At 32.9% G+C, this 23,280-nt stretch overlaps 1 protein-coding gene across 6 annotated transcripts; it reads left to right on the top strand.

The window, feature by feature from the left end:
• The first annotated feature begins 24 nt into the window (after positions 1-24).
• LOC148607476 (caspase-3-like) lies at positions 25-17,940 on the top strand. 6 transcript variants are annotated; one of them, XM_088545209.1, is made up of 10 exons: positions 25-4,251; positions 6,238-6,290; positions 9,995-10,156; positions 10,673-10,853; positions 12,288-12,388; positions 13,118-13,288; positions 13,805-14,021; positions 15,046-15,213; positions 15,833-15,942; positions 17,429-17,940. In XM_088545209.1, exons 3-10 carry the CDS (start codon positions 10,022-10,024, stop codon positions 17,570-17,572), a joined length of 1,227 nt encoding a protein of 408 aa, XP_088401335.1. In that variant the 5' UTR covers positions 25-4,251; positions 6,238-6,290; positions 9,995-10,021; the 3' UTR covers positions 17,573-17,940. The 6 variants fall into 6 exon arrangements, with proteins under 6 accessions (XP_088401335.1, XP_088401337.1, XP_088401334.1 ...); XM_088545208.1 differs by lacking the exon at positions 25-4,251 and adding an exon at positions 4,261-5,155; XM_088545211.1 differs by lacking the exon at positions 6,238-6,290.
• The last annotated feature ends 5,340 nt before the right edge of the window (positions 17,941-23,280 follow it).

The raw sequence follows: 23,280 nt of genomic DNA on the forward strand, positions 1-23,280 counted from the left end.
TTTGACATGCTCTTATTGTGGTTTCCGTTTTTGCTTTGTTTAAATTTGCAGCTCTATTATTAATTTGTAAAATGTACTTGTTTGATAAAGTGTGTACGTGATCTAAATAACGTAGATATTATTTAAAATTCTATATAAAATATATCATAGTCAGATTGGAGTTTTGCCTTCTTAACGTTTGTAAATGTTTTGTTAGTCTGCTTTTAAGTCTATATGAGATCTCACTTACTCTAAATCCATTGATGTTTTGTTTTAATAGGGGCGGTATTGTATTACAGTAATACGACGCGTTGAAATAAAATTTAGGATTGGTGTTGTGTGAATGGTTATCTCGAAAACATTGCTCTAAAGTGATTAAGCTCAGAGCTTGGGTTCAATACAATGTTTAATGTTAGTAAAACTGGGTAACCATTAGCGGAAATTTCTACCCTATATTTGATAAATTAAAGTATTATGAGACTATATGAGACCTCAAGTATTGTGAAATTTATGTATGCTTTGATTTAGTAGGGTGACATTGTTTTCCAGTTTATCAGACTTGTGGGAAAACCTTTACATTTGTCGTTGTTTGAACGGATATCATGTCGGCATTTCTGTAACGTGCTTATGATTGTGAACAATGTAGCCTCTGACCTTGGTTCTATTCAATTTAACTTTTAGATGTAATTAAAACAGGAAAGCCATGAGCGAGTATTTCCATCATTGTAGGCACACTGCCATCGGTGACGTCGTGAAAGTCAATGAGATTGTAAAAATTCAGCATTTTTATACTAGAATTCCTCATTCTGATAGCATAGGGCTTTTAAATTTTAAAAAAAATGACTCGGAAAAGATTAAAACAGAGATACTTAACCTTTGGAGTTTCATACTATATAGTTCGGTAAGAGAATGAAGATGATAATGTAAAAAAAGATAAATCAGATGCAGTGCTGGAAGTAACAATAGACATTGGTTCTCGTGTATATGCATTCTGTTAGAGATATTTTCGCTTTTCTTTTTTTAGATTTCTATTTTACATTATACGAGGTTGTTTTAACCAACTTTTTAGATTTCTATTTTACATTATACGAGGTTGTTTTAACCAACTTTTTAATATGGCTAATGTTAGGCCAATGGAAAACACCTACGTGTTTAGCCGTTTGGCTAAACGAATGAATAAGTCATTTCAGACAATTTAAACGACGGTAGGTGTCCATAAAGTCGTAGAAAATATTTTTATTCAAATTTTAACAGTATGTTATTTATGTGACGCCGAGTACAGTGTTGTCGACGCTAAGAATGGTTTCTGGCATGTCGAATTAGACGATGAAAGATAGTATCTCACCACCTTCAATACGCCATTTGGAAGGTATCGTTGGCTCAGGATGCCATCCGGATTTTCATCGGCACCAGAAGAATATCAAAGGAGGCAAGACCAAGCTATTGAAGGTCTTCCCGGAGTCCGAAGTATTATCGATGATATTCTGATTTTTGGAGGAGGTACTGAAGATGAAGCCATAAAGGATCACGATATCAAATTAAGAGCTTTGATGGAAAGATGCTGTGAAAGAAACTTGAAACTGAACAAAGACAAGTTAAAATTGAAACTCCGAGAAGTCAAGTTTATCGGACATTCAATCACAAACCAAGATTTGAAACCTGATCCCGAAAAAATCAGAGCGGTAATGGATATGCCGAAATCGACCGATGTGACTGGTGTTCGCAGAATAATAGGCTTTGTTACGTATCTTAGCAAGTTTCTTCCCAAACTTAGTGACATATGCGAACCGCTCCGTAAGTTGACATTGAAAGAATAAGGATTTGTATGGTTAGAAAACCATAATGCTGCATTGGATCGTATCAAAGAAATAATGACATCATAAGCAGTTTTGAGTTACTACAACCCAAATACAGAATTGACACTTCAGTGCGATGTGTCTGAATCTGGTCTTGGTGCCGCCATCATGCAACAAAATCACCCGATTGCATAAGCAAGCAGAGCGCTTTCGGACACTAAAATAAGATATGCTCAGATTAAAAAAGAACTTCTTGCAGTGATATTTGGACTAGAAAAGTTTCACCAATATACTTATGGGCGTACAGTGCGTGTCATTTCTGATCACAAACCACTGGAAAGCATAATGTACAAACCACTTCATGCCGCACCGAAACGATTTCAACGCATGCTACTTAGATTGCAAAAATATGACATAAAACTGCAGTACCGTCCGGGAAAAGAAATGTATTTGGCAGACACCTTTAGTCGTGCATACTTACCATGTGACAAACAGGACATCAATACAAAAGAATTTGAAAGCATCAATGCGGTCTATGACATGCCGATATCAAGCGAGCGAAGAAATAAGCAACTACAAGAACATACTGAAGTAGATGAAACATTACAAGAAGTAATGGAAACAATCCAACGTGGATGTACAGAAAACAAGAGTGATGTTTCATTCAACGTTTCTGTTTACTTTGACATTAGAGATGAATTGACTGTACAAAATGGTCTCATTTTCAAGGGAAATCGAATTGTTATACCAAAGACACTTCCAAAATTATGATGGAAAACATTCATGCAAGTCACATTGAAGTTGAAGGCTGTTTGCGCCGAGCAAGAAGAAAGTTTATTTTGACCGGCAATGAATACAGAAATTAAAGATTACAATCAGCGCTGTGAAACCTGCAGAATATACGAGCACAAACAACAAAAGGAACCACTTGTTGCACACTCAGTACCACTAGACCCTGGGCTAAAATTTACACAGATTTAATGACATATCAAAATCGAAACTATCTTGTAACGGTGAACTACTACTCCAATTTTTGGGAAGTTGATTATCTAGATGACACAAGATCAGAAACAATTATTCATAAATTAAGTTCACAATTTGCTCGATATGGTATTCCAGATGAGTGCATCTCCGAAAACGGACCTCAATTTTCAAGTGATGAATTTAAGTCATTTAGCAGAAAGTGGGATTTCAAACACACAACGTCAACACCGTTATACCCACAAATCAACGGAATGGTAGAACGTGCAGTTCAAAGTGTAAAGCACAACGTTTAATCAGAAAAACAAAAACTTTATTACCAACTAAAACTGCTTTACTACAACCTAATTCGATGAATCAACACAACATTGAAAAAAAAATAGACAAGGCCAAGCAACGTCAGGCAAAATACTACAATCGTGAAACAAAAGAACTGGATGAATTAAAGAATGGAGACAAAGCGTATTCAACAGAATCCAGGAAACAACGAATGAAAAAGAGGAACAGTTAAAGAGAAGGTTAATATTAGATCTTATGAAATCAATATCGGACCACGAACAATATGTAGAAATAGGAGATACCTAAGAAAATCCCACGAAGAACCAACAAACGATCAACATCACAATATGGACATTGATATTGATGAACTTGTAATTCCAACAACAGAAAATTCTGATCATGAAAATATCAAAACTACTCCAGCAAATACTAAAATAAAATCTTCACAAACAGTTACGAGGTCAGAACGAGTGGTGAAAACACCGAAATATTTGAGTGAATACATACAAGATTGATAGAGTTCACACTGTGCTTTGGGGCAAAAATAATCCCCGTGTGTTCTCTGAAACCCCTGTGTTCCTCTGTAAATATTAGTGTAGTTGTTTTCTTGTGTTTTCAAGTCCATGAGATCACACCGTGCGAATAATACCCGTGTGTTCTCAGAGAACATTTAGTTCTCATTAGTTAGGTGTTTAGTTTATATTAAAATTATACTCGTACGATATTCATCATAGCTGTATTCAGTTGACAATGACTTCAATTTTCGTGAACTGTAATTTCAATATAATGTCTGCAAAACATGATAAGTATTTGACTCAATCAAAGGACATTGATTTGATTTTCATTTTTTGATTAATAGTCAAAATATTTTAATATGCCAATTTTCAAAGTTAAATTTTACTTGCAATTTAATTTTAAGAACTTTCTTAAAGGAGAAGGGATGTAACAATAGTTAACAGTTCTCTAAGTATTTTGATTTTTTATTACTATAGCACTTATAAATAGTAACAGTACAGAGATAATTACACATTGTTCCCACAATGCAATTCTATGATTACACAGTATGTTGATGATGTAAATAAATGCTGATGCCGAAGCTCACTAGCCATCCATGTTATTGTAATATCACGTGCTATTTTTATGACATGAACAAGGAAGAAATATTAGTTTTAAGTAGAAATTACATATGTTTACTTTTATTGCCTGCAGATAAGAGGTATGTGTTAAACCATATTTCAAAGCGATTCTATAATCATCTCACAGACGTGCCTTTAAGATAATGTAGTTTATACAAACTCAATAAATTGTCAACTTACCTGACTTTATTAAGTTTGATAAACATAGCATTGTACTTGGCCTAGATAAAAGACAAATAGATTAAAACTGTCATCACTACAGAAGTTTTATGGTCGTCATCATGAACTCGTGGATCGTTATGGTGTATCCATCTGCACCATGAAAACTGATTTATTCAACAGGTCATAGTTTTCCTTTCCTCGCTTGTCTACCCCGGACTTGACTTTTTATGAGCAACTCGGTGGGTGTTTCTAGAAAAAAACAGAGGACGCTTACCCTACCGGTGCACCTGGTCCATACTCCCAATTTTGAGTGGAGTCCAAGTTGCTCATTTGCTTTTGTTACTTTGTATGTATGATTTTAGTTACTTTATGTTCTTTGTTGTGTATGTCTGTTTTCCATGTCTGGTCTTTATCCCTGAATTATATTATTTTGATTACCGCTATAACATTGGTTCCCTTGATTACTCTTTCGAAAGCATATGACACACCAGAAGACATTGTCGATGATTAAAGCAATGCAAACAAAAGTACGAAATATCATTAGAATCTCTATAAACGTTTTAGGTCTGTAGTACGTATGGAAGAATCATATAATACGTCCTTAAAAATACATAAAAACCACACTATGAAAAATTAAAATCGTAAAAGTATACTGAATTATAACATTGCGTTTCGCCATGTTTTATTAATTTAATATGGTTTTATCTTACATAACGTCTTCTGGAGTAGCAGTCTTTTTACATTGATCAGTCTTTATCATTGGTAGTGTCTGATTTTCATATGTACTGGTACTTATAGTGAAGAAGAAGTCTTTTTCAACCTGTGGGTATATTGATAGTCTATGCATAATACAAGATGAATCTTAAGTTCATTTCCCTTTATTGTACTTAATTATCTAATTAGAAAGGATATTTGCTCCACGTGATTTGCTCTAACAGGGCGGCCATCTTAGCTATGAGATAACCCCTTACTGCAAAATTACCAGATGGCAGCACTAATTTTTATGTAAACGTAGCAATTAATCTGATGTAGTTGTATACGTAAACAACCCTAAAAGTGTGAAGAATGCTGGTTACAAATGCAAATGATGAAAGTTTAAATATTTTACGAGTACATGTAAGTGAAGTTTACATTACTTTTGTATGTGATATACACAAGATAATAATGGAACAAAAAGGGTATGCATTTATTTTTTAATTCAAAATTATCGACCCTGCTGCTGTATTATAGTTTTGTCGACATATTACTCAATAAAAGAGTAGTATTATTTAATCTATTTTTTACCTTATGACTGTTGTGCTGTCTCAAATGATATTGATTTTTATAAAAACTATTTTCACTCCTCAGTTTTTACTTTTGTACACTTATGTTGATTTTTTTTTCAAAACGATTCAGGTTTTGTTATTTTTCATCATACATTTCTTTTGAATTATATTTTCTACTTCACATCAATTTAGTTCCATGTGTGACCACAGGTTAAGATAAAGCATTACACGATGAAGTACCAGAAAAAACTTAGTGCCACAGATACAGCATGGTGCATGCTGAGAAAATATATCACCTCTTGTGTTAATATTTTTCAGTTAATTTAAACACATTAGTGAAATTGAAGAAACACATTTTTATGCATGTTTACATAGATACTATTAAATCAGAGTAAAACGCTTTTGTGGTTCATATGCCATTTCAATAGAACAATTAGAATGCAGTAGGAGTTGTTTTGCCTGGTGAGGCAACTAGGTTGATAAATATGAAAAATAATTATTATTGTACTTCATCTCATGAATGTTGTTGGGCGATAAACAAGGAAACAGTTAAAGCCTGCAAAATAATTTTCAAAAAGGCCATCATCAAATAAAAATTACATGTTTCTCATCTGTTTTTACATGTTTGGGACCACAAAGAAAAATATGATAAAACATATGTTTTGGAAAAGAAATTGATTCTGGAAAGACAGGTAAATAGTAATGATATGGTTCTAATATGAAAAAGAAGGTTATACATACAATTCCTGGATAAATTTGTTTCTATATGAATTTAAAGAAACAAAAACAAATATTCTGTATATACCGATATGAGCAGCACGCGACTTACTGGGTGCGGCTTGAGTGTTTGTAAATTACTGTTCAATTTAATCATGTAAACAAACACACGAAACATTCCGATGTGTATCAGATGCTTTCATTCATTTCAGGAGTGTGAATGGACATCAAATTCATATATAATATTTAAAGATGATGTTAGATATTATGCTCTAGAAAAGTTATGTTATATTCCGTGAACTACTCGGTAGCACTCGCCACGTGCACCATCATGTATAAAACCAAAACTGACATAGCTATCTTAAAGTGTACAGCCAAATATGGACAAATATGGCGTGTCTAAGGTGACCGTAATAGGTCACGAAAAGGTAAAATTGATCACTATTGTCCTATTGGAATCGAACTAAATCACGGAAACCCCATTTTATTATTGTTTTACCACGGGCTGACTATTTATGCCGCATTATTTTACCTCGAGCGATAGCATTATTTATTTCTTAATTCAATATTTATATAAAAGATATCTATCCTGATAACAAAGAATGTCCATTTCTTGATCTATAAGTATTGATATCAATAATGGTGATCTAAATACTAAAATTTACGATAAAAGGGATGGTTCCCTGTTTCTAGATGGTGACGTTACCTTGTCACCATCTTATGGTGTTAACATATCACAATTTGTTCAATTTATTCGTATTTGTAACAATGTTTTGGAGTTAAAGGAAAGAAATCTTAATATACTGAGAAATTTCTTCATCAAGGTTTCGATATCACAAGCTCGTAAAAACAGTAACATTTCTTTCAACCTATACAGGGGGCTCATTCTCCAGTAAAGATGTACAAAGCACGGAAAGCTCAATACTCATCCAATAAGTTGACTAGGCCTTAAAGAGGCTTATTCACTTACGATAAATCGGTAGTTATGACATTGTTGTCAATCATTAAAATATTCTGAAAGTACCATTGTCCTTGGGGTACCAATATTCGTGGATTTCGTGGGTAAGGTAAACCTCAGAGTTTGGTTTCCAACGAAAAGGAATATTTATTTTAATTGTATGTCAGAATCATCAAAACCATGAATTCAAGAATCAACGAAATCCCCTAAACCACGAAAATTTATACCCTCGGATATAAGTACTTTCAAAGTAACATGTTTTTTGTATTAACATTGACTCGCTCATGGGGTCTTTACATAGAAAATAACACACTATAATTAAAAGAGTTTTAGGTCCTTAGTATATGACGTAGCGTGATTCTCAACTTCACAAGGAAAGAATTGGGAATGATATTTCATATGATGAGAAAAAACAATTTTTGTAGGTTTACACGGGTCTGTAGCTGTTATGTCAGTTAACTGCTAGTAGTCCTTTCTTCATTTGTGTAACGTATAATCAGTTTTTTTTATTTGTGTTTTAACAAGGGACTAAGACCGTTTTGAACTGATTTTTAGGTGTGTTCAATTGTGTAATATATATTTTCACAGTGGCCAGGTCTGAAAGGGGGGTGGTGATCACGCCAAAGTACTTTTACCCAGACGCGTTTTTTGTGCCTGTCCAAGGTCAGAAAATTCTGGCCTCTGTATGTATTGTTTCGTTTTAACTTTCAGTTTATTTTATGTTGTTAGAGTATATAGGGACAACTATTCTACTGTACCTTTGTATAATGTTGTTTTTTTTCTTTTGGCCAGCTGCAGCCTGCCCTGTGGTTGTGGTGTAAGGGTTTTTTCGTCGTTCATCGGAGACCCATAGTAGACCTTGAGCTAACATTTTTCATCTCGGTGAGGTTGTCGTCTCTTCGACATATTCACCATTTCCATTCTCCTTATACTAGTTTTTTTATTTGGTTTTTGAAATTTTGAGTAAAACTTATATAGATTGTACATGAACTTGGCACTTTGCAAGAGTTGTCGTTTTTGATTTGCTTGGATTTGGTTGATTTTAGTGACTGATAAATGTTTAATTTTCTCAGAAATACAGATCTGTATACAGAAATGATTATCATTATGTAGAAGGACGGAAAGTGTTCTTTTGTTAATCGTTCAAAAAAGTCATGAGATTGATCTCGTCGATTTTTTCACTGTGTGTGAGCCGCGAAATGAGATCAAACTTTACAAATCTATTGTATCTAGGGTATTTAAACCAATTGGACAAGTGCATAATAACTTTGTTAAGAAATCTGCACAACAAAACAGTTTTAAGTACATCTTTGTCTAAGAATCAAGAAATATGTGTATAAAGGTGTGGGGCATGAAGAAAAATAACAGAAATTGTATTGCATTATGGTAAGGGAAAACTATTGACCAAACTATGATGACTTTTCATTCAGAATTGTCAACTTTCCTTTCATCTGTGGCAACATCCCTTCAGCAAATGCGTATGGAATGTTCATATCACTACTCATACGTTATGCCAGAGCGTGCTGAAACTACGCAGACTTTTTGTATCGCGCTAGACTTTTTACAAGTAGGCTGCTAGAACAGGGTTACGTTGCTACAAGTTTGTAGTCATTAATACAGAACTCGTGGATCGTTACGGTGTATTCATCTGCGCAATGAAAACTGATTTGTTCAATTGTCATAGTTTTCCTTTCTTCTTTCGTCTACCCCGGCGGGTGTTTCTAAAAAAGCAGAGGACGCTTACTCTTCCCGTGCACCTGGCCCATGCTCCCAGTGTTTAGTGGAATCCGAGTTGCTAATTTTCTTTTGTTGCTTTGTATGTATTGTTTTAGTTACTTTGTGTTCTTTGTTGTGCGTGTCTGTTTTCCATGTCTGGTCTTTGCCCCTGGATCGCATTCTTTTGATTACCACTGGAGCCTTGGTTCCCTTAATTGCTCTTTCAAGTACATGCATTTATATTTAACTCAAAACCCTTAGAAGTAACCATCAAAATGTTCGCAAAAATATGACTTTTAAAGATTTTGATTGGTCATATTTAGTTAACATGCACTTAGAAAAAAATGGCAGAAAAGTTTTCTTTATCCCTATATATGCAGTATTAATAATACCTACATCACAAATGCTTCAAGATGATACAAAAAACTTTTTGGTTGTTTTCAAGATGAATTTAGGAGGTAGATCTAAGGTAAGGGACATAACTCATGAAATCAGTGATATGTTTGCATCATACACAATTTCACCTAGGCCCTCAAGCTTTCATTTGAAGCAGAATAAAATGAATCCAAGTTAATTAGATGCGTACATAAGATTGATGTAAAATGCTGAATACAAACGTTCCAGTGAGTTGTGTCCCTTACCCTTGGTCTACCTCCTTAAATATATTTGAGGCAAAATACACAAAATGGAACAAAATCATGTACCAACCATGACCTAATTACACAAAATAGTACTTACATGAGTACAGTAGATGGTTGTTTAATGAACATGAAACACTTGCAGGATGACATTGATAAATTGTAAAGGAATCTCGCATGAAAATATTCAAACAGTATGTTACCACTAACATTTTTACTCTTCAGAAACAATACATTCAGGTACGATGGACATAGACAATTGCGAATATCTTTATAAATACTTCACGAATGTATCTAATGATGTCTGTCGTCATGTTTATATATTTTTTTATTTTTCATGATTTATTTTTTTATTTTTTGTAATTAGAAACGTGCAATTTGATTCCTCGACATCATGGACGACCAATGGAAGGAAGCACTAAGGAAAATGAGGGTTAAAATAATACAAAATTTGGCAAATCCTGACTGTGTGGCAGATTGTCTTTACGCTGATGGAGTATTTAATGACGAAATGAAAGGGGAAATCGAGGTAAATATTTCTCAATTAAACATTTCTAAAAATTTACATAATTACATACATCTCGAATAATAATACTCCGGAGATATTAACAGAATATATAAATGTCTTACAATAAAATGACAACTTCATTTCACCATAAAAACCCACTTCTGCACTTCTGTGTATATGTTTTGTTGCAACACAAATCACAGACATGATTTTACGAGGTCAACACACAAAGCAGAAACTGGCAAAATCGAAAGTAAATATACAGTAAAAAAAGAATCATAACGGTAAAATCCGGATTTAAAATAGCGGAATTCCGATAAATATGTCTGAACTCAATGTCCTTTGGTGCCCTGTAATTCAAAAGAATCATCAAATCATTCATTCAACCATTCAAGCATTCATACTTTTTTATTAATATCATTTACACAGACTATAACTCCAGTTATTGATGAATTATATGAAGTGCATTACAATTGAATGAATGAATGATTGAATGAATAAAAAACGTCTTGCATTTTATGCACTTTTGAATTACAGGCTATCAAAACAAAACAGGGCAAGAGCCGAAAAATTCTAGATACATTAAGCTACAGAGGAGTGAGATCAGTTCAATGTTTGTACAACGCCTTTCAACAGACAAGCAATGAGCATCTTGCGGATGAGCTTGTGCCTTATGTCTTAGACATAATGAAGAAAGAAAATCTTAATGACCCCAAAGGTAAGGTCATGAATCAATATTTTGAAACCCGTTTCTGGATGCTTCATTCCTCATCAACATTCTCCATCCCTATCATAGGATTTTTACAGAACAATGAAGACACAGTTAAAACATCTAATACCTGTGCAAGTTTTGTCCGTCGTCTCATAGACCATACTTTGACATCAACTTTTTATGATATACTCGTTAAATTTTGACAATAAAATTCAATTATGTGGAATAACAAATTTTTCTTTTGTCCTGATATAGCCTCAATGCCTGTGGCGAAAACATAAAAATATCTTGCCACGCAGGTTACATAGATGGGTAGTGTGCACCAAGTGATTGTGGTTATTTCTTCATTTAACAGTCATTCATTTCATACACATTCCATTGGACTGCCCGTTATTAAATACAAATTCCCTACTGAAGGGAACTTAATAGCATTTTGGTCTATGTACTCAGCCAAATGTACCAAATATGATAATCATATGATGCTCGATGTATTTGGTAATCGTATAGTTATCTAGTAATACACAAATAATAGTCATATGGTTATCATGTCATTCTCATATGTAAATTTTGGCATGGAAACATATGATAATCATATGTTCGGGAAACTTTTGATTATTATTTGATGATAATGTGATAATCTAAGTAAACTGAAACACATGAATATCATATGGTGCTCGATTCATATGATGATTATATTTTGCAAGAATAATCAAGAAAACCAAGGTTATAGGGTAATCGAAAGAATGTAATCCGAGGATAAAGACCAGACATGAAAAAAAACATACACAACAAAGAACATAAAGTAACTAAAATCATGATGACTTCAATCTTGTAGCAACATAACCCTGTTCCTGAAGCCTATTTGTTAGAATTCTAGCGCGATTAAAAAAGTCTGCGTAGTTTAGGCAAGCTCTGGCATAACGTATGAGTTGTGATATGATCACTCCATACGCAGGTGCTGAAGGAATGTTGCCACCGACGAAAGGAAAGATGACAATTCGGAATGAAAAATCATCACGTTTGTCGTGTCGTAAAGTTTGGTCAATAGTTTTCCTTTATCATCGATTTCTAAGTGTAGGTCAAGATATGAGGCCGACTTCACAGTGTCTGTAGTATAATTTATCTCAAGTTCTTTGAATTAGATGCGATGTATCAAATCCCCAAAATTAGGATTGTTTAAAGATAATACGATACGTCATCTATATAGCGGAAACTGAGATTAAAGGATCTAGCTAAACGATATTCTTTCTTTCAGATCAGACCGGCTATAAAATCGGCCTCATAAGAGTGAAGGAATAGATCACATTGGAATGCCGATTGTTTGTTGAAAAACGCGTCCACACACAAAGCATATCAAATTCACATATGGCACTTTTGGCCATGTACAATATCTATTTGAAAACGAGATTGCTTTGTAGCGGTCTTATCTATTTTAAATAGCATGGCCCCCAACGGAAGAAGAGCAAGTACAGATGAGAAAAGACAAAGTACTTAAGATAAAGCAAGCCGGTAGCGCTTTGCTCCATGAATACGATAAGATTGTAAGATATTCAATTTATTTAGTAAATTTCAACTAGTAAATGAATGCGTAAAAACATATACAGATCAGATTTAAAAATGAGCGGGTAAAACATGGGATGCACCCAATTTATTTGCCACAATTTATTAGAATCTGTTCTTGTTTTCAAAGTTGTAACTACATATTCCGATTTATATTTTTATTTTCATTGAATTTTTTCGATTTTTTATACATTTTTTTTATTATGAATCCATGGTTTTCAAAGCATGTTTTCGCGGCAAAAAAGTCTTGTTAAAATTTTTTTGGCAATTTTGCAAACAAATGATGTTTAACTAATAACGGTTGTGACGTTGTACACAATAAGAAATAGAAAAAAAGTTATACGTATATTTTGAATCTACATTTTGATGTATATAGCAACTTAAATACGATGAAAATAATCAGCGAATACACAATACATAATAATTAATTGACAAAATCTGCATATGTTATGACTTCGCAAACTGTCTTTTCAGTCCCGAGTGGATTTCGAATCAAATTTGTTTGTTTGATTTCATTTTTTTACGATATAAAACATAAATAATTTAAAAAGAGTATTGAGTCATTATAAACATTATCTAAAGTACATGTATGTACAATAATTTCCTATTTGAAATACGAATATCTGACTCTACGACAGTTCCTATTTTTACCCATGTTCCCATCCCAGACAAACACAATTAAATCTTGTCTTAAGTGTCTTCTTTTTTAGGATGTTTACAGGATGCGAAACAAATGTCGAGGGAAAGTTCTCATGATTAACAACACTAATGTAAAGGGAGAAAAAGCAAGGGAAGGATCTGATAAAGATGTCGAAAATTTAAAAGAAGTATTCGAACAACTTCATTTTGTAGTAGAGATAGGTCTTGACCTGACTGCCGAGGTAAATACTGATGTCATTGATTTTCATGAACCATCATGTCTTTTCTCGTTCTGAAACGCGGGAAATATCCATGGACGTTAATATTAATGCAATAAATCAGTTAAATATTGGTGAAATCAATTCATACTTCTAAGATTTTCTTAAAATCTTTTATAACTCTGAATTTTTTTTTTAAAATCGATCGTACTTCTGAAATTTCTAAGGAAATAATCGCTAACCGCTAACATTTCATCCCGGTGGGTTATTGTCGCTTTGACCTATTCACATTATCCATTCTCTTTATAGTTCATATGAGATTTTGAGGAAACAAGTAATCCTTCTGAAAATTTCTAGAAATCAGGAAGTCAATTCATTCTCCTTGGATATTCAGAACACTTGTAACACTACTATAGTCACATTAGTTATCTATGTAGTACGGGAAGTAAAGATAATAAAAAAAGGAAAATTCACAAATCAGTTTTAGTTATAGTAAAAAAAAAACTGTATGTTTTTACTAACCTTCTCGACTCATTTTAGGAAATGGTTGAGTTCTTAAAGGCAAAAAGGGATGTAACAGTCTGGGAAAAGCTGGACTGTGTGATACTGGTACTCATGAGTCATGGTCGAGGTATCTGTATCTCTGGTGCTGATGGCAAGGATGTCGACATCAGCGACTTGTTACGAATTTTCTCAACGAATAATTGTCCTGACCTTTATGAAAAACCGAGACTGGTTTTTGTTCAAGCATGTCGCGGTTTGTAATTTTGATTTCTTGATTCAATCCGATAAAGAATAGTATAAATGTAATGTATTTTATTCAAATGAAGTGGAATCTAAAATGAGGTTGGAATATAAATGGCACGACACCTGAATTTTGTTTTAAAATACACGACACGAGGTATATCTTAGTACACCTTCGCTACATGTTTAATATGAGTAAAAATTTTTTTTTTAAGGTAGATAAACGATTTCACACAAATGTATGTTTTCCCATCTTTCACAAATCCCTTAAGTAAATACTTTGAAAGTACTTAAATTCGTGGAAACCAATTGTCGTGGATTAGAGAAAATACACAAGTTGGTGGATTCTTGAATTCGTGGTTTTGAAGTTTTAAATACTCACATCACTGGAAATCTGCTTTTCGTTGGGAACCAAATTTTGTGGTCTGGTTCACCCACAAACACCACGAAAATTGGTATCCCACGAACAATAGTACATTCACAGTATTGCATTAAAAGATCGAAAAGTCTGTAATATTTCTTAGTTTCCAATAAAATAAACAAAAATCAAATTACCACAAGAAACACTCAATAGATTAACTGTTTAAGTAGCACCCCAGCTAAGAATCATGCAAAATGTGATTCATGGGTAAAAAGCTTACATATTTTTATTTTTGATATTTTGTTTGAATTGCCATAGTAAACATTCAGTTTTTCATATAACCCGTGTTCTTAGGAGATAAAAATTATATAGAATGCACTGTAGATTTCAAAATTAAGGGAGATAACTCTGTAAATGACACCCAAATACAATAGAATCTATTGGATTTTCAATGTTGATGATTTCCTAAGAGCAGGCTGATTTGAATGAATAATTACACATTTCATAGTATAGACCCATAAACAACTTAATTACAAAACTAAAAATATGTAGCCTTTTTTGGGGTGTATCACATTTTTCAGATTTTGCATGATTCTTACAAAGACAGATACTTAATAACAATTATATAATATCTGAAAATAATAAAAACTTGTGAATATCATAATTCATTATTTAGTTGGAACATCAAAGGGGATTGACGTCAATGTATCTGACATAAAACCAAAGACGAAAGAAGACGAGTTGGACTCCGAGCCCAGTGTCACACCAATATCGACCCAACAATCTCAAGTTGAAATAAAGCATCCCTCAGCAGACTTTTTGGTAGCTTTTGCAACACCAGAAGGTTAGGTTCATAGGTAGTATCGAATGAATATCTCATTTGTGTGTACAGTAAAAGTTGTTAATTATATGTTGGAATCTTATTAAAACTGACTTTTATTGATTATGCTACAATGTTTGATTCTTTACTTACGGCCAATATATAGGGTATGTAAGTCTCGTCACGCTGCTACGTGGTTTGTCGAGAATGAGTCCCAATCTACTATTCAAATATTTGTACATGGGGATATGTCATTTCCATAGCCTTGAGATGTACATGTTAAGCTACCCCTGCTTCACTGAAAACTTGTAGCATGAATCAGGTGCACCCAAAGAGTAAGTGCAGTAATAATGATATGATGATAAAATTATAAATCCTCCCTATTACAAGTGTTAAAAAAAGATTTTGCGAAGTAATGCAGCGTTTCAAGATTCCCGGAAGTAAATAATTACATGTAGATCGGTCTTCTGATTTCAATACGTTCTACATCGAAAATTCCGGTAAGAAAATTGAAACAAGAATAAGACTTGTAAACCCAATTGTACACTACGAACTATATCTAGTTTTGGCTCGTTCTTAAGGTTTATTTCAAGTGCAAGATATGCTGGAAGCTGTCTTTAAACATTGATCATTATTGTTTCAGGTACGTCAGCTTACAGGCATAAGGATACTGGGTCATGGTTTATAAATGCCGTCGTCTGGACATTGAAATATCATGCACTAAACGAGGAACTTCATCACTTACTGATAAGGGTAAATGCATAAACTTATACCTATGTCCACAGGGAAAAGTGCAGTAAATATTTAAAAATACCTTAAGTGTAAGTGTTTATTAGAATCAGGCGAAATCGGAAAAATTTAAAAACATGCATGTCAAAACCCCAGCTATCTGACAATGTAATATCACTCAAGGATGCTTTCTCTATTTGAAAAGACCATTATTTGATCTCTGCTTAGCTGGCTTTGCTCAGAATTTTTTCATTATAGTCTTAGAAAAATGAGGTTTTTGATAGAGTTATCTGCCCTTAAAATGTTCATTTTCAGTGCATTTCATTGAAATTGTAACTCAATGGTCTAGCATGAAATGGAAAATATTGTCTTTTTTCCTTGATTCTGACGGTGCAGTAGTAAAATTATGCTATCAAAATTATGAGTTTTTCCCATACCATGTTTCACCTTCTGCCTGATTCTTACAGAGACTTGACACTTAAAAAACATATGTATACCATATGTTTATTTATGTTTAGAACCACTATGAAATCCATATGGAATATATGTGTTTCTAAATAACAAATTCATCAATCAATGTTTTCAATTGAGTTTCGTATATGATTTCAAAATAATCTAAAAGCACAAAAAACATATTTTTTCCACGCATGTTTTAAAGCACGTGAAAAAATATGTTGCAATGTTCCCTGTAATTAATCGTTTAGTTGGTGAGTAAAAAAGAATGTTTTTGTCACATGTCCTAGATATGGGTGAAAAATTAATTGCCAAATAAAAATTTCTTTTAAACTATTAAAGAAAACCTACGAAATTCATTGATAACGTAGAAAACGAGCCTATCCCTAAAGTGTAGCCATATGTTTTTGTTTGTTTGTTTGTTTGTTTGTTTGTTGTTTGTTGTTTTGTTTTTTTGTTGTTTTTGTTTTTGTTTTTGTTTTTTTTTTTGTGGTCAAACTCCCAAAATCAACACTTTAGCGAACATCAAAAGAATAAAGAATGTAATCCGGGTACAAAGATCAGACATGGAAAACGGACACACATTACAAAGAAAATAAAATAACCAAAATAATACACAAGTAAATGAGCAATTCGGACTCCACGAAGAACTGGGAGCATGGACCAGGTAGGGTAAGTTTCCTCTGCTTTTCTAGAACCATAAGCCGAGTTGCTCATATGAAGTCAATTCCAAGGAAGACGAAATAGGAAAGGGAAACTTTGACACGTTAAACAAACAAGTTCATGGTGCAGATGGATACAACGTAAGGATTCACGACTTTATGATGACGATCATAAAACTTCTGTAGTGATTACGTCAATATTATAGCAACATGACCTGTTCCAGAAGAACTGTGAGATGTCTAGCGTGATACCAAAAGTCTGCATGTTTTGGGATTAATAAATCTTTGTTATCTGGACCTATATATTAATCAACATTTAGGAGGCAAAAACAGATCACGATAAAAAAATATGAATTGTTGAACTATACTTTATTAGAACCGTTATATAATTTCAGGTTAACAGAATAGTGGCAACTGGCAAAACAGATGAATCAAAATTTGATCCGATCTACACAGTGTCGGAGGTTAAGTCCAATCTAAGGAAAAAATTTTACTTTTTTCCTGGGGTTTATGGTGACCCGCCAGAATTTTTCGACTAATGAAATACAAATAATATGTTGAATCTGTATCACATGCAAAAATTTGGCATATCAAAACGATTTATATCACATATGATAAGTGTACTCCCAGTAAGAATTGGTATAGGGTGTGCGATATAGGTTTAGAGGTGTGATATAGAGTGAGCGATATAGGTCTAGGGGTGTGATATAAGGTGAGCGATATTGGGTTGGAAAAAATTACTGACAATGCCTATTTTAATATAATATGATATTAATATACATCATTATATCAAGCTTTTGGGCAATTATATATGCTTTTAACGGTTACATAAAATGATAAAGTTAAAGAAAATACTGCACCACAAATTTGTTTAAAATACAAAGTAAATAAAGATTTTATTAAATTGTTGAATTTTTGAAAGCTGAATATTTATGTGTCAAACAATTCAAAAATCTGGTCGAAGAATGCACTTAAACTAACACAACCAAAGAAGCTGTGAAACGATGTAACTTTGAGGCTTACCCTACCGGTGCATCTGGTCCATGTATCAAGGTTTTAGTGAAATTCGAGTTGCTCATTTGCTGTCGTTACTTTGTATGTATGATTTTAGTTACTTTATGTTCTTTGTTGTGTATGTCTGTTTTCAATGGATTACATTCTTTTAATTACCACTATAACCTTGGTTCACCTGATTACTCTTTGAGCACAGATAATTAAAGAGAAAAAACCTATTTGTCACTATCCTTTTTCTGGTTTCTTTCACTGTGTATGTCGAAGTATACATATCTATAGAATAAAGAAATAAAATTCTTTAAAAATCAGATTTTCATCAAGATATATTAATGTTTTAGCAAACACATTTCTAACACCCTATAAACTCTGAAAACATTTACCGAAAAAAATCATCATAAAATAAAAAAAAAGTTTCCCATTACCCTAAAGCAAACTTTTAACCTATTATGCCCACATTTATTGTACAAGTGCTCCGGTAAATGTAAACAAATGTGGAAACTATCTGCTTTTGGTACATTTGTTACTTGAAATGTGTTCAATCCATTCAGGAACTTTTGCTATTTAAGTCATCACATGTCATGCTGAAAATAGACCAAAAGCAGATGGGTTTTGAATATTTATATAGGGTATGTAAGTCTCGTCATGTGACCCCGTGATTTCACGAGAATGGTTCCTAGTCTACCATTCAAAAGCATGGAGATAAGTCATTTAGAGAATGTTGAGTTCAGTGTTAAGGGTAAAACATCTTTTTGAGTAACAAATATCGATTAAAAATGACAAATATCTATTTTTACATCATAAAGGTATCAAGAAAAATCATAAACTAGAAGATTCTGCATTGTTACACAGCGTTTCGAGTACCCGGAAGTAAACAATTAAATGCAGACCGGTCTTCGGTTTTCAATACGTTATACGTCGGAAATTCCGGTTAAGATAAGGAAACCAGATTGAGACCAACATACCCTATTCAAATAGCTATTTCTTTTACCTTGTTACTCCTGCAAAAATATTTACATTTTAATTAGTTTTGTATTAGGGTAAATGGGGAAATATTTTTATTTTCAGATAAAAGTTTCGGGTAAATGCGTCATGAGTTCGTATGATATTGAATTTGTGTTTGTCATATGTTTATTTTTTTTATTTCTTTATCTTGAAATCTGATTTGTAAAAAAAAATTGAATAGTCCTATAGAAATCAAATGGACTGTAATATAATTTATGGGTGGCGCAGACATGATAGATATATGGCTTAAGACTTTATTATTATAAGTGTTATTATTTTTTCTTTGTTTGTAATTATTTTTTCATCTTTTGTGTTAATGTACTCGTACTATAGATAATGTAAATGTAAATTTGATATGATATAGTAATTATTATGCTTGGTCTGTTCAAAGTTTATATGTATCGATTGACAAGCCATATGCAAAAACCTTTTTTAGCTAGTTTTAGCTTATTTTTAAGTTTTAGCTAGTATAAGCCGTTGTTTGGTTTATCAGTACACAACTAGTCTAAAAAGAACTAAAAACTAAAAAAATACTAGTAAATCAGTCATTTCTATTAACGTTTTATTCTGAATGCTCAAAATCCACAAATCTTTGTAGAGTTTTCACTGGTTCCCTTTCCAGTTTGTTTTTCATGGACTATACCTTCAGCTTGCTTCGTAATGACATCATTGATCATTTGTCCATTAAGACCATTCATGTTTGTGCGTTGCAGCTGTTGTCAGCAGAAACCGTTTATATTGGATAATCTTCATTGGTTTCTATTGCATGCACCACACAATTTTTTTCTACCAACCAGCTTCATAGGCGAAAAGAATCTTTAATTCAGAACTGAAGTTCAGGAAAACAAAACGCATACAATTTATTATTTCATAGTAGATTTAATCATAAAAAACGGTAAACTTAAATTTATGAAAGAAACGATGATAGACTTTTGTAAATACATGGTAAATTGAAAAATAAACAACTATGATCACGCCTAGGCTGTCTGTCTCCTGTTTTCGGTGTTAAAAATCCAAATGCTGGCACAAAAAAAGGGAAATCCAGATTGGTAGTTACTTTTTAATCCAGATTGGTATTTACTTTTTAATCCAGATTGGTAGTTACTTTTTAATCCAGATTGGTAGTTACTTTTTATCACGAAAACATTTAGACTTCCATAAAAAAAAATCTCGAATCCTTGTTGACGGAAGAACAAACGGCTGGGCACACTTGCATACCATATTACTTTCATATGAAAAGGGCACAATACAATCACATACATATAAATACCTAACGAAAATGATAACTAATACTATACATGAAATGAAGAACATGTATTGTGAAAGTAAGACAAAATCGGGAAGGTCTGAAACATCAAGTAAAAAACCCACTTATTTGACAATATCATTTATTCCAAGAAATCTTCGCTATTTAAAATGACCATTTTGATCTCTGCATCACTAAATATCTCCGATACTTTTTCAATAGAACATAAACAATTGAAGTTTTTGAGAGCATTTATGAAATTTCAATTCAATTTTAACATCTTGTTTTCCTTTCTTGATTCTTATGCTGAAAATTATCAAATTACCCTATCTAAATGGTGGGGTTTTTTCCTATAATGTTTCACACACACACACTGTCTAATCCCCAACAGAAACTGACACTTACATGTAATAATACATCAAAATAAAGTACATGTCTTTTATATTGTATGATAGGACATTTACTTTTAAGGACCATATATGTATAAATGAAATACTAGAATGTAACAAGAATAGATGTGATGAATATATCAGACAACAACCCCACCGTGATGAAAAATCTCAGCTCAATGCTACCAATGGGTCTTTAACGAACAACGATGAAATCCTCAGACCACCAGGGAGGCTGCAGCTGGTCCCAAAACAACATTATACACATGTTAAGCGAAATAGTTGCCCCTAAATATTCTAGCACCATAAAAGTTAACTGAAAGTAAAAAAGGAACAAGACATACAGAGGCCAGAAATTCCTGACTATGAACCTGCGCAAAAAATACAGCGGATCAAAGTATTTTGGGGTGATCACAACACTTCCCATGTTTAATCTTGCCACTACGAAAATAAACATTATACCATTAAACACACCTAAAACTCAAAAAACTTCAAAAAGGTCATCTCCCCTCTTTAAAACAGAAACTGCTATACGTTATAACATGTAAAAACAAAAGACTACTAGCAGTTTACTGACAGGTCAGCTCCCGACCAGTTAAATCTTACAAAAAGTTATGTCCTCATATTATGGAATATCAATCCCATTTCTTTCCATGCGGGGTCGAGAACCATGGCACATCATAAGTCATACAATAAACTGCCGAAAATTACTTTTAAATATAGTATGTAAAGACCATATGAGCGAACTAATAATGCTATCTTAAACGATTTGACAACAATATCAGAACAACATCCCTTACGATTTAGCATATTCAACGGTTTAGCCAACTCATTTAGTGAATATAAATGTATTACCATAAAATATTGTTTGGGTAATACCCGCACGTAATACTTGCTTACAAGTACATTTGTATTTGAGAATGAGTTCCTTGTATCGGTTTAAAAAATGTTTTATGTGCTTTTATATCTAAACCCTTGGTGTAGTAATTTCTCGGTATTATTTTGACACTTACAATGTATACTTCAAATCTTACATTCTACATATATAGGACGTCGCTAACGCTCCGTTTATATTATAAACAATATATATTTGTTATATATCAGGAATTGTTATGATAAATTTAACATAATTATATTTCTGAATATAGTTATTGCATTTCCAAATTTTCTCGGTCATATGTTCAATAAACTCAAAACTCTTCATGAATATTCTGTACGTTTTGATAAACCAACATAATATCCCTATGAAGAATTCTTGGAAAAGTATTTCATATTCTTACCTTTTTGCGTCTTACAGTTTAACGCTTGATTCGTTGAATTTAAGGTGTTAAATGTGTCGTGTAATGGTTATTTTTTTTTCAATTAAGATCCAGATAAGAGTTTACGTACAGCATATAAGTCAAAACTCACACCTCTTTGACAATCTTATTCATTCTCTGAATATAGATATTTTGGCTACGCATAACAAAAGTCTTACAGACAAAATATTTCACTCATCATAAGTGATATCTTTAAAATTTACTACACAGTAAAAACGGCCACAGAAAGTGAACTTCAACATTTAAAAGAGAAATCAATGGAACAAATGTTACAGCGGTAATCAAAAACTGTAATCCAGGGACAAAGAACAGACACGGAAAACAGACAAACACAACAAGGAACATAAAGTAGCTAAAATCATACATACAAAGTAACAAAAGCAAATGAGCAACTTAAAATGTTGATAAAATGAAAGGTGTTTGTCAAGTCAATATATACTGATGACTGGAAACGCAGACGGCTATGTACTTCAATGCAATGTAAGCAATAACAATATCAGAACGATAGCAGAACGAACCACTACCAGACATTTAAAAAAAATTAAAATTCCATTCTACCCTCTTTCGAACTCTCTACAAAAGACGATAATTGTGATCTTCCGTCCATGTGTAGGATTCCAAATTCTACAATAATTCATACAAACAACGCTTCATAGATGGATCTGCAAAATACACTTCCAAACATCTTCTGAAACGACAATTTAATTAACTTTCATACCTACAGCTGTCAAAAATAGAGTTTCCAATCTAACCACGACACTTTTACAGTCGCAGTGGGTTCATTAATTCGAAAGATCTACTGGAAACTCTTAAGGGACGATTATTATCGGAATATGATAACATCAAGATCAATTTTTTTCTACCATTATCTGTTCTCAGTTGAATCCCGACTCTAAATGTTTACCATATCATTGTTAATGATTCAGATATTTTTTTTCTAAAATTGATTAACTTGGTACAACTATGTAGTGTTTGAAAGAGATTCTTTATATTTTGTAAAATAACGATTCCAATTCATCTTCGAAATAAATTTGTATTGTTATCGTATTTGCTCATTGTAGTTGACTTGTTTTTTAACACACGGTCATCAATACAAAAGTCTAATGGTCGTCATCATGAATCCGTGCATCGTTATGGTGTGTCCAACTTCAGCATGAGAACCGGCGTTGCAATTTTTAAGCAACTCGATGATGTTGCTCATTTTTGCGTGCGCTGTTACGGCATGCTTGTAATGTATTTAGGGAACAGTTCCACTATATTTTTATAGTTGCTCGACA

This window comes from Perna viridis, chromosome 9 (genome assembly GCF_037379345.1).
Source record: "Perna viridis isolate PV_CMFRI_1.1 ecotype Kerala chromosome 9, ASM3737934v1, whole genome shotgun sequence".
NCBI lineage: Eukaryota > Metazoa > Mollusca > Bivalvia > Mytilida > Mytilidae > Perna > Perna viridis.